The following is a 14,450-nucleotide window of genomic DNA, read 5'->3' on the forward strand; positions in this document are numbered from 1 at the left end:
GGGCTTTAAAGGTCGGCAGCAACACTTTGAATTGTGCTCAGAAACGTACTGGCTTTTATAGTAGAGCAATGGGGACAGAAGGAATAATGAAAGAAGCAACGACTGGCTTCACGATTTTTAACAGCACACAAATGCACATTGTGACTCGTGATATATCGCCGTGTTAAATATTATGAAACAGTTACCATGATGAAACCGATTTTTGACAGTGAACTGAGACATTGCCCAGCCCTAATGTGTGTGTCTGTGTGTGTGTACTATGTAAAAATCACGATACAGGAAAAACTGTGAAGCCAGCCAATGCCGCTATATAGCTCCATCCTTATTTCCGACATCATGATATTTCAGTATATTGCGATATTTAGCTGGCGATATATTGCGATCCTGAAAGCCAGATATTATTGCCCACCCTTAATTGCAGAATTCAGACCATGAGGGTCGTCTGGCCCAACCCCCCTGCAAGGCAGGAATCTTTTGCCCAACGTGGGACTCGAATACACAACCCTGAGATTAAGAGCCTCATGCCCTGCCAACTGAGCTACCCTCAATAAACACACGAGACGTAACCGGCTGTGTTCTTAGATAAATAAGGTATGCTATTCATTGTATCAAATTTCAGCAGAAGTAACTCATAAAGTTCAACAAACAAACAAAGCAGAAGACCCAGTGGATCAGATCATTTTCTAGTCAGTTCATAAGGTCCTTCCGTGTAATGGCGTCTATTCCACCTGTCTGTCCATAAAGTCCAAACAATCCACATGAAAGGTTGTTACACTTCCACAAAATCCTTTCACAGAGTCTAGACAAGGATTTCCGGAATATTGGCCTTGTTTCGCCGTCCTGGGCTAACACCCTAGAGGACAGGATCACACTTCAAAACGACCTTGACAGATTAGAGAACTGGGCCAAAACAAACAAGATGAATTTTAACAGGGAGAAATGTAAAGTATTGCACTTGGGCAAAAAAAATGAGAGGCACAAATACAAGATGGGTGGCACCTGGCTTGAGAGCAGTACATCTGAAAAGGATCTAGGAGTCTTGGTTGACCACAAACTTGACATGAGGCAACAGTGTAACGCGGCAGCTAAAAAAGCCAATGCAATTCTGGGCTGCATCAATAGGAGTATAGCATCTAGATCAAGGGAAGTAATAGTGCCCCTGTATTCTGCTCTGGTCAGACCTCACCTGGAGTACTGTGTCCAGTTCTGGGCACCACAGTTCAAGAAGGACACTGACAAACTGGAACGTGTCCAGAGGAGGGCAACCAAAATGGTCAAAGGCCTGGAAACGATGCCTTATGAAGAACGGCTAAGGGAGCTGGGCATGTTTAGCCTGGAGAAGAGGAGGTTAAGGGGTGATATGATAGCCATGTTCAAATATAGAAAAGGATGTCACATAGAGGAGGGAGAAAGGTTGTTTTCTGCTGCTCCAGAGAAGCGGACACGGAGCAATGGTTCCAAACTACAAGAAAGAAGATTCCACCTAAACATTAGGAAGAACTTCCTGACAGTGAGAGCTGTTTGACAGTGGAATTTGCTGCCAAGGAGTGTGGTGGAGTCTCCTTCTTTGGAGGTCTTTAAGCAGAGGCTTGACAACCATATGTCAGGAGTGCTCTGATGGTGTTTCCTGCTTGGCAGGGGGTTGGACTCGATGGCCCTTGTGGTCTCTTCCAACTCTATGATTCTATGATTCTATGATCAGTAGTTAAAGCACTAAGTAATGCAAATAAATACAATATTATGATCTCACATATTTTACAGCAAAAATAACAATAACTAACTGTACATACCATATGTATTTTGTGGAAGTGTAACAACCTTTCATGCGGATTGTTTGAACTTTATGGACAGACAGGTGGAATAGACGCCATAACACGGATGGACCTTATGCATGAACTGACTAGAAAATGATCTGATCCACTGGGTCTTCTGCTTTGTTCGTTTGTTGAACTTTATGAGTTACTTCTGCTGAAATTTGATACTACGAATAGCATACCTTATTTACCTAAGAACACAGCCGGTTATGTCTCGTGTGTTTATTGAGGATGCTTTATGTGACCATAGGTTTGTTTGCTGCTGTTTTGTAACTGAGCTACCCGGCAGCCTCGTATGACAACCTGGGCCCCTCCACCCACAGACGTCCTCACCTGACACTGGAACAGCAGGCGCATGATCGGACAAGACGCAACGTGGTTCCGGTGCATCGCCATCACCAGTGCCCCGCCATGGGGAGAGTTCAGCAGGGCCGCCACCGCCTGCAGGAGTTTCAGCGCTGTCCCTGGCGTGGCGTCGTTCCCCTGGCGGAGCCGGGCCAGCTCCTGCCCCAGTGCCTGCTGCAGAGCCAAGGAAAGGGGGCGCGGGTTCGAGTTCTGCCAGCGGGGATCTGGAGTCAACGGAAAGAGCTGCCCGAGGTGCGAAAAAGGTGTCAGAAAAGCGAGGGAGCTGCATTTGCTTCCAGACTAGGAAAAACACAGGTTTCCAGGTTTCTACATTTTAAAAAGCAACACAGAGCATCAAAGGAGCAGATGTTTGCTTCCTTTTCTCCCAGTCACAATGCCTGGGTTTCTGCAGATCTCGGCGCAGTGGAAAAGGTCAAAGAGAAAATAAAAAGGAACCATGGACTTTCGGGGAAAGAGACCCACTGGGAAGGGGCTGGTGGTAAGAAGGAAATGGGGAGGGCCCAAAAGGTTTTATCAAACCCAAAACCCCATCTGCCCATGGCATTTGCTGCCCCAAAGTCTGCCCTCCATAAAGGTAAAGGTAAAGGGACCCCTGACCATTAGGTCCAGTCATGACCGACTCTGGAGTTGCGGCGCTCATCTCGCTTTACTGGCCGAAGGAGCCGGCATACAGCTTCTGGGTCATGTGGCCAGCATGACTAAGCCGCTTCTGGCAAACCAGAGCAGCGCACAGAAACGCCGTTTACCTTCCCACCAGAGCGGTACCTATTTATCTACTTGCACTTTGACGTGCTTTCAAACCACTAGATGGGCAGGAGCTGGGACAGAGCAATGGGAGCTCACCCCATCGCGGGGATTCAAACTGCTGACCTTCTGATTGGCAAGTCCTAGGTTTAACCCACAGCGCCACCCACATCCCTCTGCCCTCCATACCCATTTGCATTTAAGCAATGACAAGACACAGGGCCTTCTCAGTGGTGGCCTTGCTTCTGTAGAACTCCTCTTCCATGGAAGCCTGCCTGGCACCATCTTTGTTCTCCATTTTGTGCCAGATAAAAATGTTCCATTTTTTAAAAAAAAAATCTGCCTGGGCCATAATGAAGTTCTGGCCCCCACCCCGTTTTTTTAATGCCAGATTTTCAGCAGTTGCCATTTGTTACTGCGGTCTTAGGGAATCTATCACCTGTTGTCTTTCACTGCCTTATGGCATTTGTCGGTCTGAGAGGCAAGGCTGAAGAACAGCTAATAAAGGTTTCAACGAAGGAAAAAAATGGAGTGATGGGGAATCATGGGTTGTGTGTGTGTTTGTGTGTGTGTGTGTGTGTGTGTGTGTGTGAGAGAGAGAGAGAGAGAGAGAGAGAGAGAGAGAGAGAGAGAGATAACCAGCATGTTGACAGGAATATGTTTGTTCAGAAACTGGGTTTAGATATTTGTGGCCTCTTTCAGAGTATGGGAAGCCATAGACCTGTCTCTTATATGCACACGTGCATTTTAAGGTTTTAACATTTTGTACTGTTTTGTAAGTCATTGTGGGACACTTTTTGTGCAAGAAAAGGGACTAATAACTGCAATAAATAAGCAAAACAATAATTCTGTGGTGGAGACTGCCTGCAGTTTTGCCAGAGAGAGATAGACAGTGTGGAAGAACATGCAAAGCAGCCTAAGAAACAAAGTCGGGTTGTGGATGTTATAATTCCTGCTCCATGATTGCAATCACGAGATTGTTGTATACAGTATATGTTTTGACTCCACAGAGTGGGAAGTGACGGAGACAGGATGTTTGTGTTACTGTGTTCCGTGAAGTGGGACTATTGTCCTTTGTTTTTTCTCTTTGCTGTCTGATGTTAGAGGAAGTGATGTTGCAGTGCTCCATGTGTGTTTATATGTAAATAAAGTAGATTAGCCAAAATGCTGAGTTGCTGAGATCTGTTACACAAGCTGCAAAGACTCTGCGGATCCCTAAGTGTGCCGATGTCTGTAGGCATTGGTCGCTGTGATGTTTGGGCAGAAGAAAGCTCCCGAACGAAAGACCAGGAGGGAGAGAACATGCCAGTTGGGCATGTGTCCTTGCCAGGGTCCTACCTGAGTGTAGGACAAGCTCCTGACAGCGGGGGGGGGTAAGGAACAGGGTCCCTACCTGAAGGAGGATGCCTGCCAAGTCATCGTCTGGACCAAGAACTCGGATCTGGGCCAAAGCGCGGATCCTGCCCTGCCCTTGTGGAGTCTCAAGGCTGCTTTTGGGTCGTGGAGAATCATCGCTGTCTGAGGAGAAAATAATGGGGAAATCTTGAGAGTGGGGCTTTTTCAAGAACCTGTCACGTGCAGACGAGGGAGGCACTGAGGAGGAATGGTGGGAGCCTCCCCCTCCCCCTGATCAGGATCCTGAATCTTCCCAGCAGCAGTGGGACAGTATAGATTTGGAACAATGGTTTGCAGAGGGACATAGTTCAGAAAACAGTTGGGAAGAACCAGGGGGTGAACAGTTAGGCGAAGCAGAACTGGGAGAGAGAGAGAGTTAACAGACTCAGTGTTGCTGGAAAGCCTACATCTGATCAGCCCAAGGTCAAGGAGGGCAGATAAGATGGCAGCACAGAAAGCACAGTGGTTGTGAGATCAGTTTGCAATAATAACAATAATAATAAATTTTTATTTATACCCCGCCCTTCCCGGTTGTAGTTGCCTTCTGTAATCATAGACCACACCTTCTTGGAGTGTTTTGTTACCGATTCATTTAAGTCCTATTGGCAACTGCAAAAACCAGCTGTTTTAAAACAATTTTTTGTTTCATTTCTGTAAGCCACCTGTTGCTACTAAAATTCAATTTTTAAAAATGTGGGGAGAGAGGAAATAAATCGCTGGAACTTCGCCACACAGTGAAGACATTTTTGTCGTCCCCTGCTGCCGCTGCGAAACCACATTTAGTCTCTTTTTTTGTATTGCTTCTTGAGTGTAACAGCTTTATCACTGTGGTTTTAAAGTTGCATTTTAGGATTTCTATTTATTCTGTTTTGAGCACTTTATGCAAGCAGATTTGAGGTTACTTTGTGACAGAAAGTGGCATGTAAGAGCACGCAGAACGAATGAATGAATGAACAAATGAATGAATACCTTGGCGAGATGGGATAGAAGCAGTGAGCAGCGAGTGGAATGTCTGTCCGCCAGTAGCTCCTCTTTCATGCTGGACCTCCACCAGGTGAGCCATGTAATCTGAAAGAGAACAAATCGCCAAAAAGAAAAAAAACAGGGACAGTGGATAGTGTTGTCATACAGTTCAATCACTAGGGGGCACTGGAGTTAATTGTATAAGGCTGGAGTTAGGGAATTTCTTGTGCGGACAGGATCAGCTGTTGGGAATCGCAAGTGGGGAGATGGTTGCTGAGCTCAGGTTCTGCTTGTGAGCTTTCCCATATACTTCTGGCTGGCCGTGTTCAGCACCCTTAACAAACTATAGCTCCCAGAATTCCTTGGGGGAAACCATGACAGTTTAAAGTGCGATCATAGCACTTTAAATGTATGGTGTGCTCTGAATGGAACAGAAAGTGTCCCATGGAAAGCTAAGACACAGGGGAAATGTGCTTCCCTGCTTAATGTTGCAAGAAAGAGCTGGTGGGTGTGATGCTTTTTAGATGCCACTGAGACTCCAACTCCCATCAGCTCTTGCTAACAAACCAGGGGATGAGGGTAAGGTAAAGGTAAAGGTACCCCTGCCCGTACGGGCCAGTCGCGACCGACTCTAGGGTTGTGCGCTCATCTCACTTAAGAGGCCGGGAGCCGGCACCGTCCGAAGACACTTCCGGGTCACGTGGCCAGTGTGACAAAGCTGCACTGGTGAGCCAGCACCAGCGCTGCACACGGAAACGCCGTTTACCTTCCCGCTATAAAGCGGTACCTATTATCTACTTGCACTTAGGGGTGCTTTCGAACTGCTAAGTGGGCAGGAGCTGGGACCGAACGACGGGAGCTCACCCCGCCGCGGGGATTCGAACCACCGACCTTATGGTCAGCAAGTCCTAGGCACTGAGGTTTTTACCCACAGCGCCACCCGCGTCCCGGGATGATGGTAGTTGAAGCCAAAAACAGCTGAAAGGCAGAAGGTTGTGAAGATTATGATACGCACAAACAAACCTGCCCGTATAATATGACCCATGCCCAGAAGGTTGATGCTGAATAATAAGAACACTAATAAAATCAATATACAGTCATACCTTGGGTTACAGATGCTTTGGGTTGTGCGATTTTGAGTTGCGCACTGCGCCAAACCCGGAAGTACCGGAACTGGATACTTCTGGGTTTTGGCGCTTGCGCATGCGCAGAAGCTGCAAATCGCGACCTGCGCGTGTGCACATGCGGTGCTGCAAGTTGCGAACGTGCTTCCTGCATGGATCACATTCGCTACCTGAGCGTCCACTGTACAAAAATTCAACATAGGAGTCTTTTTCTTTCTTATACACATACAGTGGTGCCTCGCAAGACGAAATTAATCCGTTCCGCTCTTCGTATAGCGGTTTTTTCGTCTTGCGAAGCAAGCCCATTGACAGCTTAGCGGATTAGTGCTATTAGCGGTTTAGCGGCTTTTAGCGATCAGCTGTTAAGCGGCTTATCAGCAGATCAGCTGATAAGCGGCTTAGCGCCTTAGGAAAAGGGGGGGGGAGGGGAAAAAACCCGCAGGAACTCGCAAGACATTTTCGTCTTGCGAAGCAAAGAAATTCGTTTAGCGAAGCGCCTCCAAAACGGAAAACCCTTTCGTCTAGCGGGTTTTCCGTCTTGCGAGGCGTTCGTCTTGCGGGGTACCACTGTATTCGTATTTTCTTCCCCTCACTTTCCCTCCTTTTTCCTGTATCACTTACGTTTTTTTATCACTGATTCCACCCCCCAATATAAAAAGTAAAAAGATGGAGCTTGAGGGGATCCTCCCCCTGCCCACGGCCGCAGCCCTGAGTTCCCTTACTTTTGTCCATGATATTCTGCTCCAGAGTCTGAGGGTCGTGGGAGACCGCGTGGTCCAGGTACTGCAGAAGCTTGCTCATGCTGGAGACGGGGATGCCAAAGGACTGGACAAAGAGCAGCAGCTGCTGAGGCTCCAGGTCTTGCAGAGCTGGGACAAAACACCCCCCAAGTCAGAACCGGCTCGCTCCAAGTTCCTTGCGAACCCACAAAAATCACATTACACAGAGCCTTGTGTGCATGGCCAATTGTGTCACAGATAACTCAACAGGCGTCTCTCTCTCTCTCTCTAAAATAAGTGACCACAAATATTACAAAACTCTTGTCATCAAATAGCTTTTTTAAACACATAATTCCTTCTTGACTTCCCACCCTTCCTTTCCTGATGTTTTTTGGTTACTCCTTTTTAACAGCTGTTTTAGAACACATACACTTTTATTAAGCCCCGATATCGTTAAGTCTTTCAATAATTCATTGCTTATACAGTGGTGCCTCAGTTTTCGAACGCCTCCGTAGTCGAACGTTTCGGAACTTGAACGCCGCAAAGCCGGAAGTAAATGCCTCCATTTTGAGTTTTCCATATTGAGGCTTCCGCTTTCAGTTTTGGAACGCTTTGGAACTCAATCAGACTTCCAGAACGGATTGCATTTGAAAACTGAGGTACCACTGTATTTCAAGCCCTTCCTGTGACTTCATGTATGGAGGATAGTTTAACAGATAGGCCACCAATGACTTCTCTTCCCACATCCCCAGGCTGGCTGGCCTACCTACCTGCATCCACCAGCCGAGGCACCTCTGAACGGATCATGCGCAGCTTCAGCCAGTCTGGGAGGAGAAGTGCTTCTTCCGACGTGTCCACCAGGAAAGCAGTGGGGAGGGGCTTCTTCTCGGGGAACCAGATGTCCAGCAGGGTGCAAAAGTCCCCGCCCCCGGCTTTAAATAAATGTTCAGAGAGTCATCTTGCTTGCCTCGCACATATTTGCTACACCCCAAACCAGCCTTCATCAACCTGGTGCCCTTCTGATGTTCTGGACCACAATTCCACCCCCCCCCCCGTGCTGATTGGGGCTTGTGGGGTGGTAACAGCACAAAAGATGCTTTTTGGGGAAGCAGCAAGCTGGCAAATGATCTTTTACCGCAACTTAAGAAACAACATAGAGAGGGTCACAGAAGCCGCCCCACCAAAGCCCACTCCCTATTAACACCAGAGATATGTGTGCATCAAAATCCTGCTCAAGTTCACCCAAGCATCTCCTCCCCACAAAAAAAATATCTTGCCCTCTATATCCATTATGCAAATCAGGCCAGTGGGCAGAATTGACTCAGCTTCTGCTGGTCGTATTGAACAGGCGAGAAGCCACATGGGGCGCTCAGGTCCATGCTTATGAAACACGGACCACTTATAAACGCCATCTCCAACTCCTCGAAAGATTCCATCAACGGTGTCTCCGAAAAAGTTTACACATCACTGGGGAAGACAGGCGAACTAATGCCTGTGTACTGGAAGAAGCAAAAATCATGAAGCGATGATTCTTCAACATCAGCTTCGTTGGACTAGTCATGTTGTGCGCATGCCTGATGACCGTCTTCCAAAGCAACTACTCTATTCCGAACTTTAAAATGGAAAGCGTAATGCTGGTGGTCAACAAAAGAGGGTTAAAGACTGTCTCATGGCAAATCTAAAAAAATGTAGTCTAAACACCAACAACTGGGAAGCACTGGCCTGCAAGTGCTCCAATTGGAGAACAGCTTTTACCAAAGGTGTCGTGGGCTTTGAAGACGCTCGAACTCAGGACGAAAGGGAGAAAAGTGCTAAGAGGAAGGCACGCTTGGCAAATCCACACCGTGATCAACTCCTGCCCGGAAACCTATGTCTCCATTGTGGAAGGACGTGTGGATCCAGAATTGGCCTTAAGGACTCACTGTTAGGACCGTCTTCATGAAGGACAATCTTGCTCAGCTACGAGAGATCGCCAAAGAAGATCCACTGGAAACTGCTATGTAGCCACTGCTTAAGGCATCAGAGATTTCCTCGGGCATTGGTCTCGCCTGCCTCTGCACCTATAAGATCTAGGGACCTTTTATTGATTTATGTAGGGGGAGAAAAACCAGGAGCACTGAATTAAAATTTGCAATTGGCGCTTCATTCCACGGATTCTCTTCTTTCACAGGAGAAAAGACAGAGCCTCTCAGAGATGCTTTGCAGGGATTCAAGGAGAGATTCCCTATTCCGTTTGGCTCAATCAAGCATAGATCCATTAATTCCTGCCCGGGGCAAAGGAGGCTAGGCAGAGAGGCAGATCCAGCATCCACTGGAAAATACATGACCTCCATCATTCACCTTGAGGTGGTCCGAGAGTCAGCAGAATCACCATGGCATGGACGACCAAGATGTGCATCGTTGCTGTTTCTCCGGTGCTCCAGCGGAGGAATACCTGATCTTGGGACTCCGACTAGAGAGAGGAAGAGAGAAGATTGGGTAATGAAATGCAACCATTGTTGGGAGAAAAATGGCGGCTGCTCACTTGCAGAATGCTCACCCCTAAGAATCTCGCCTGACCCCTTCCTTGGGGAGAACGTTTCTAAATCAATCCTTTTTATAAAAAAACAAACCACACCTCCAAAAAGCTTTTATTGCTGGCTCTTACATTAAAAAAGAAAAGAAAAGAAAACTGATGCTGTTTCTAATACATGTGATTTATTTCATTGCTTCACTGCTTTTTTAAAAATCATAAACTGCCTTGCAAGGGCTTGTCCAAAAGGGAGAGTAAAACCAAAATAAATATAGAGGGTGAATTTATTTATTTATTTGATAGATTTATATCAAGCCCTTTCTCCAAAATGGAGTTCAGAGAGGTTTAAGGCAATGATAATGAAAATTCAATGATCATTAAAATACATTTAAAATACAAAAAACAAAAACAGTGAATCCAGCACGGTTGTGATAAAACACCGTGGAATTGGATCATGCACAAATAAAAAAGTATTCAGTTCTTTTTTCATTTGACATATTTGTATCTTGCTTTTCCAACAACAAATGTTGAGCTCGCAATAATTGCAGCAGCATTAAAAACACACACACAAACATTGCAATCATTATAATATCAAACCCAATTGCATATAAATAAACAACAATACATTTCTCAAAACCATGACACAATTCAATAAAGGCATCATAACTCGTAGTTACTTCCTAATCGCAGGGAACCCTACTCCAAAACAACAACAAAATAGATTAGCTGTGTGTCCTGTTGGTTTTCAAATGAACTGTTTTGCAACGCTGCAATGGATGGAAGCCTCATTCACCGAACGTGAATTGTAGACACTTAAACAGAATGATACATTCCTTTCTGTGGAGGCAGACCAAATCATTTGGGAGGGAATGCCAAAGACACGGGGCTGCCACCAAGAAAGCCCTGACTCGTGTCACTGTCCTTCTCCCAGCCTCTGTCCCAGGCAGAACGATGAGCAGGGCTTCCCCCCATGACCGTAACACACGGGGTCCCTGAGTAACAGGGCAGGCACTCCTCCAGGGACTCAGCGGGGAAGGAGAGGGCCACTCACCCAGCTATAGACCTCCTCGCCCTCTTTACTCTGGCGCATGCGCTTGATGTAGCGGGAGAAGACGGAGAGCAGGGCCACCAGTACGGCGTCGGACTCTGAGCTGTAGGAGAGCTTCGAGAAGAGGTGGGTCATGATGGTGGACCGTTCCACAATCAGCCTGGCCACGTCCTGAGAAAGTCAACGGCAAACAAGGCATGAGAGCTGCACTGGCTCCCGGTGGAGTACAGGATCAGGTTTTAACCTTTAAAGCCCTATACAGCCTAGGACCCTCGTACCTACAGGACCGCTTCTCCTGGTATGTCCCATGGAGGACCTTACGGTCTTCAAACAAAAACATCTTGGAGATCCCGGGCCACAGAGAGGTTAGGCTGGCCTCAATCAGAGCCAGGGCTTTCTCGGCCGTGGCCCTGATCTGGTGGAACGCTCTGTCACAAGAGACTAGGGCCCTGCGGGACTTGACATCTTTCCGCAGGGCCTGCAAGACAGAGCTGTTCCACCAGGCCTTTGGCCACGGCACAGCCTGACCCCCTCCTTTGGCAATCCTCACAGAACTCTAGCCCAATGGTTGCCATTAATGTGATTTGAACTGATTTTATAATGAAATGATTTTAGAATGTTGTATTATTTTACTGTTGTTAGCCGCTCTGAGCCCAGCTTCGGCTGGGGAGGGTGGGATATAAATAAAATTTTATTATTGTTACTATTAATGAGAGGCTGTGAGATCAGGCCAAAGGCCCACCTAGTCCAACAGGGGGAGTTCCAAGATGGCGACAGCTTAGCAAGCAGGCTTCCGAGCTCCGCAGATAACAGGACTGTAATTAGCGTTGATTGCTACCCAGGGAAGTATTTTTTCCTTTTTTTACTTCTCTACTTTTAAACTTACCAACCTACTGAGATTCTATCAGCTCCTTCTTGTCTATGCTATGAGAAACATCTGGGGCAAGTTCTGTGAAGCATCCTCGGCCAGCTCCCTTCTATACTTTGTTCCTGGAACTCCTGGCAGTCACCACACAGAGAAGCTCTTAAATTGAACAAACTGAGCACTTTCTATTTTTTCTCTCTTCTTCGGTTGGGGAAACCTCTCCTTGTTTACTCCCCACGGGGACGATATGCCTGCTAGTAAACGCTACAAGGACCCAGAGGATGTAGCTCTCTCACCGGTTTCCAAACAATCTAAAATAGAGGGCTTTTAAAAACAAATCTGCTTTTATGGTTCCAACAAAAAACGGTTTTCTCCCCTTGATGATTATTGTGAGTGTGGGGAGAGTATTCAAGGTGAGAGCGTGGAACTGGATCCAGCAATGGGACAAGCTGATCCTGTTCCACGAAGAGAGGAAGGAATAGCAAGCAGGGAGAGCACCCAATTAACTCTAATTGCAAGAACGGTTGAGAATATCTTTCAACAAACTAGAGGAAAAAGGTAAAGGGACCCCTGACCCCTGACCATTAGGTCCAGTTGGTGCTCATCTGGCTTTATTGGCCGAGGGAGCCGGCGTACAGCTTCTGTGTCATGTGGCCAGCATGACTAAGCTGCTTTTGGCGAACCAGAGCAGCACACGGAAACGCTGTTTACCTTCCCGCTGGAGCGGTACCTATTTATCTACTTGCACTTTGACGTGCTTTCGAAATGCTAGGTTGGCAGGAGCAGGGACTGAGCAGCGGGCGCTCACCCCATTGCAGGGATTCGAACTGCCGACCTTCTGATCAGCAAGCCCTAGGCTCTGTGGTTTAACCCACAGCGCCACTTGCGTCCCTCCAAATTAGAGGTATTGCCTCTCAAATAACCCAATTATCCAAAGAGGTCCACAGTTTATCAGTTAATAACAAGCAGGCATTAACAGAACACACCTAGTCCAACGTCCTGTTCTTACAGTGGCCAACCAGACAACCGCAGGAAACCTGAAGGAAACAGGAGCTCTCTCCCCCTTCTGTAGCTTCCAGCAGCTGGTTTTCGGAAGCCCATTGCGGTGGAACCTTGGATCTCGAACTGAATCCGTCCCAGAAGTCCGTTCGGAAACCAAGGTGCAGCTTCCGATTGGCTGCACTCAATCGGAAGCAGCAGCGGATGTTCGGGTTCCGAAGAACGTTCCAAACCGGAACATTCACATCTGGATTTGCAGCATTCGGGAGCCAAAACGTTAGAGCTGCAAGGCGTTCGACAACCAAGGTACGACTGTACTTAGAAGAGGCGCCAGGTACCTGTGGCCCTTCAGATGTCTTTGAACTCCAGCTCCCATCAGCCCTCCCAGTGTGGCCAGTGGTGAGGGGTGATGGGAGCTGCAGTCCAGCAATGTCCCCAAAGAACCCGGTATGAAGAACACATGGCTGAGGATAACCTTAAGAGGCAACCACCACAGATCTGTGTGTTCGGCCCTTAAAACGGAAGGCCTCTCTCTCTCACCAGTGCCAGGTCGTTGTGCTGTCCCTGTTCCTCCACTGGAGCATGCTGGGAAAGGTAAACCAAGTAAGCACTGATCGTCTGAGGATCCGTCTCCATGTGGATGGCCTGGAAATTGCAGAAAGAATTGTGTTTCTCAGCCTCAACGCTGACTAACGGAAAATTGGAAACCCTTTTTATTTTAAGTCTCTCTCTTTCCTTTCTTTTTTCGTTTTTTTTATTAAAGACTTTATTGCTTTAGGGAAGTATGTGTAATGTCTCTCGTATTTTTTCCATGTGACATTTTTACAAATCAGTTTCATTTGTTGAGACATTGGGGGTGGAGGGGGGGGGTAAGATGGGGGGGTCGGGTGGCAATGTTTCTGTTTTGCTTAATGTATGTAGGGTTTGGTGTCAGCGTTGCTTGCACTGTTCATTTGTGTTCCTTTGGTGGTGAGAGAGGTTGGGTTTGGCCATGGGTGTGGCTGTTCATTTGTGGTTGGCTGTGGTGATCTTTGTTTTCGTGTGTGAGTGGGGTGGGTGGGTGTTTTGGATCAGATTAGCCATACTGATTTGTATGCTGTTGGTGGATTATTGTTATTGTCTTTGTCAGGGAACTGCCATCGGAGCCAGAGGAGGGAGGGAGGGCTCCAGAGGGATGCCGGAGAGTGTCCCAGGAGGGAGAGAGGCAGCCCATCTGCGGGGAAGGAAATCAGCGTAGCACCAGTGGAGAAGGGGGGCAGATGGGGGAATCAGTGAGGAGGCTCCATGACTCCTCGCCGGAGACCAGCGGGGAGAGCACGGGTCCTCCACTGCCCACACCCTCCCTGCGCAGAAGACTTCCACGCAGGGAGAGTAGGCGGAGACTTGGCGTCAAAGAACTTCTTTGCTGGAAGAAGTTCAAGAAACACCCACTGACGGATTCTTCCAGCAATTGAGACAGCCACGGATGAGTGGCTGTCCGGACAGAAAGGGTTCACCCAGGTGACTCAGCCAGGTGTGGCGCCGACTTATGCACGAGCAACCCCCTAGAACCATTACAGTCTTGTTGGGCTGTGTTTCTTTTTTCTTTCTTTTGCTTCTGGTTTGTGTGTGTGTGTGTCCTCTACTCTGGGTCAACGAGGCAGGGGAGGGAAGATGTCCCAGGCTGGGAGACTAGGAGGATAAACTGGAAGCTCCCAGGTGAGCTGGGGGTGTCTGTGTGTCCAGCCCCTTCTGGGTGAAATAAGGATTAAGATAGCTCCATCCAAGACATGAGAGAAAATAGCAACAACCGGGGGAAGGAAAAACATAACATTTTACAAGGACAGGAAGAAACATCACGGACAGAATAACAAGCACACACAGGAAGAACAAGGATCTAGTTTTGAGTCCCTCACTTGTAG

The 14,450-nt window shown here is 47.6% G+C and overlaps 1 protein-coding gene across 1 annotated transcript in view; it reads right to left on the reverse strand.

The window, feature by feature from the left end:
- INTS1 (integrator complex subunit 1) overlaps positions 1 to 14,450 on the reverse strand; it is an 83,941-nt gene that overhangs the window by 30,313 nt on the left and 39,178 nt on the right. Inside the window, exons 23-30 of the mRNA XM_081839469.1 lie at positions 13,090 to 13,194; positions 10,689 to 10,856; positions 9,466 to 9,577; positions 7,896 to 8,057; positions 7,129 to 7,275; positions 5,289 to 5,387; positions 4,318 to 4,442; positions 2,148 to 2,402 (exon numbers count right to left, since the gene is read on the reverse strand). Coding sequence (XP_081695595.1) covers positions 2,148 to 2,402; positions 4,318 to 4,442; positions 5,289 to 5,387; positions 7,129 to 7,275; positions 7,896 to 8,057; positions 9,466 to 9,577; positions 10,689 to 10,856; positions 13,090 to 13,194 — 1,173 coding nt within the window. The remainder of the gene's footprint in view (positions 1 to 2,147; positions 2,403 to 4,317; positions 4,443 to 5,288; positions 5,388 to 7,128; positions 7,276 to 7,895; positions 8,058 to 9,465; positions 9,578 to 10,688; positions 10,857 to 13,089; positions 13,195 to 14,450) is intronic.

The sequence above is a fragment of the Podarcis erhardii genome (genome assembly GCF_964252035.2).
Source record: "Podarcis erhardii genome assembly, chromosome: 14".
In the NCBI taxonomy this organism is placed as follows: Eukaryota; Metazoa; Chordata; class Lepidosauria; order Squamata; family Lacertidae; genus Podarcis; species Podarcis erhardii.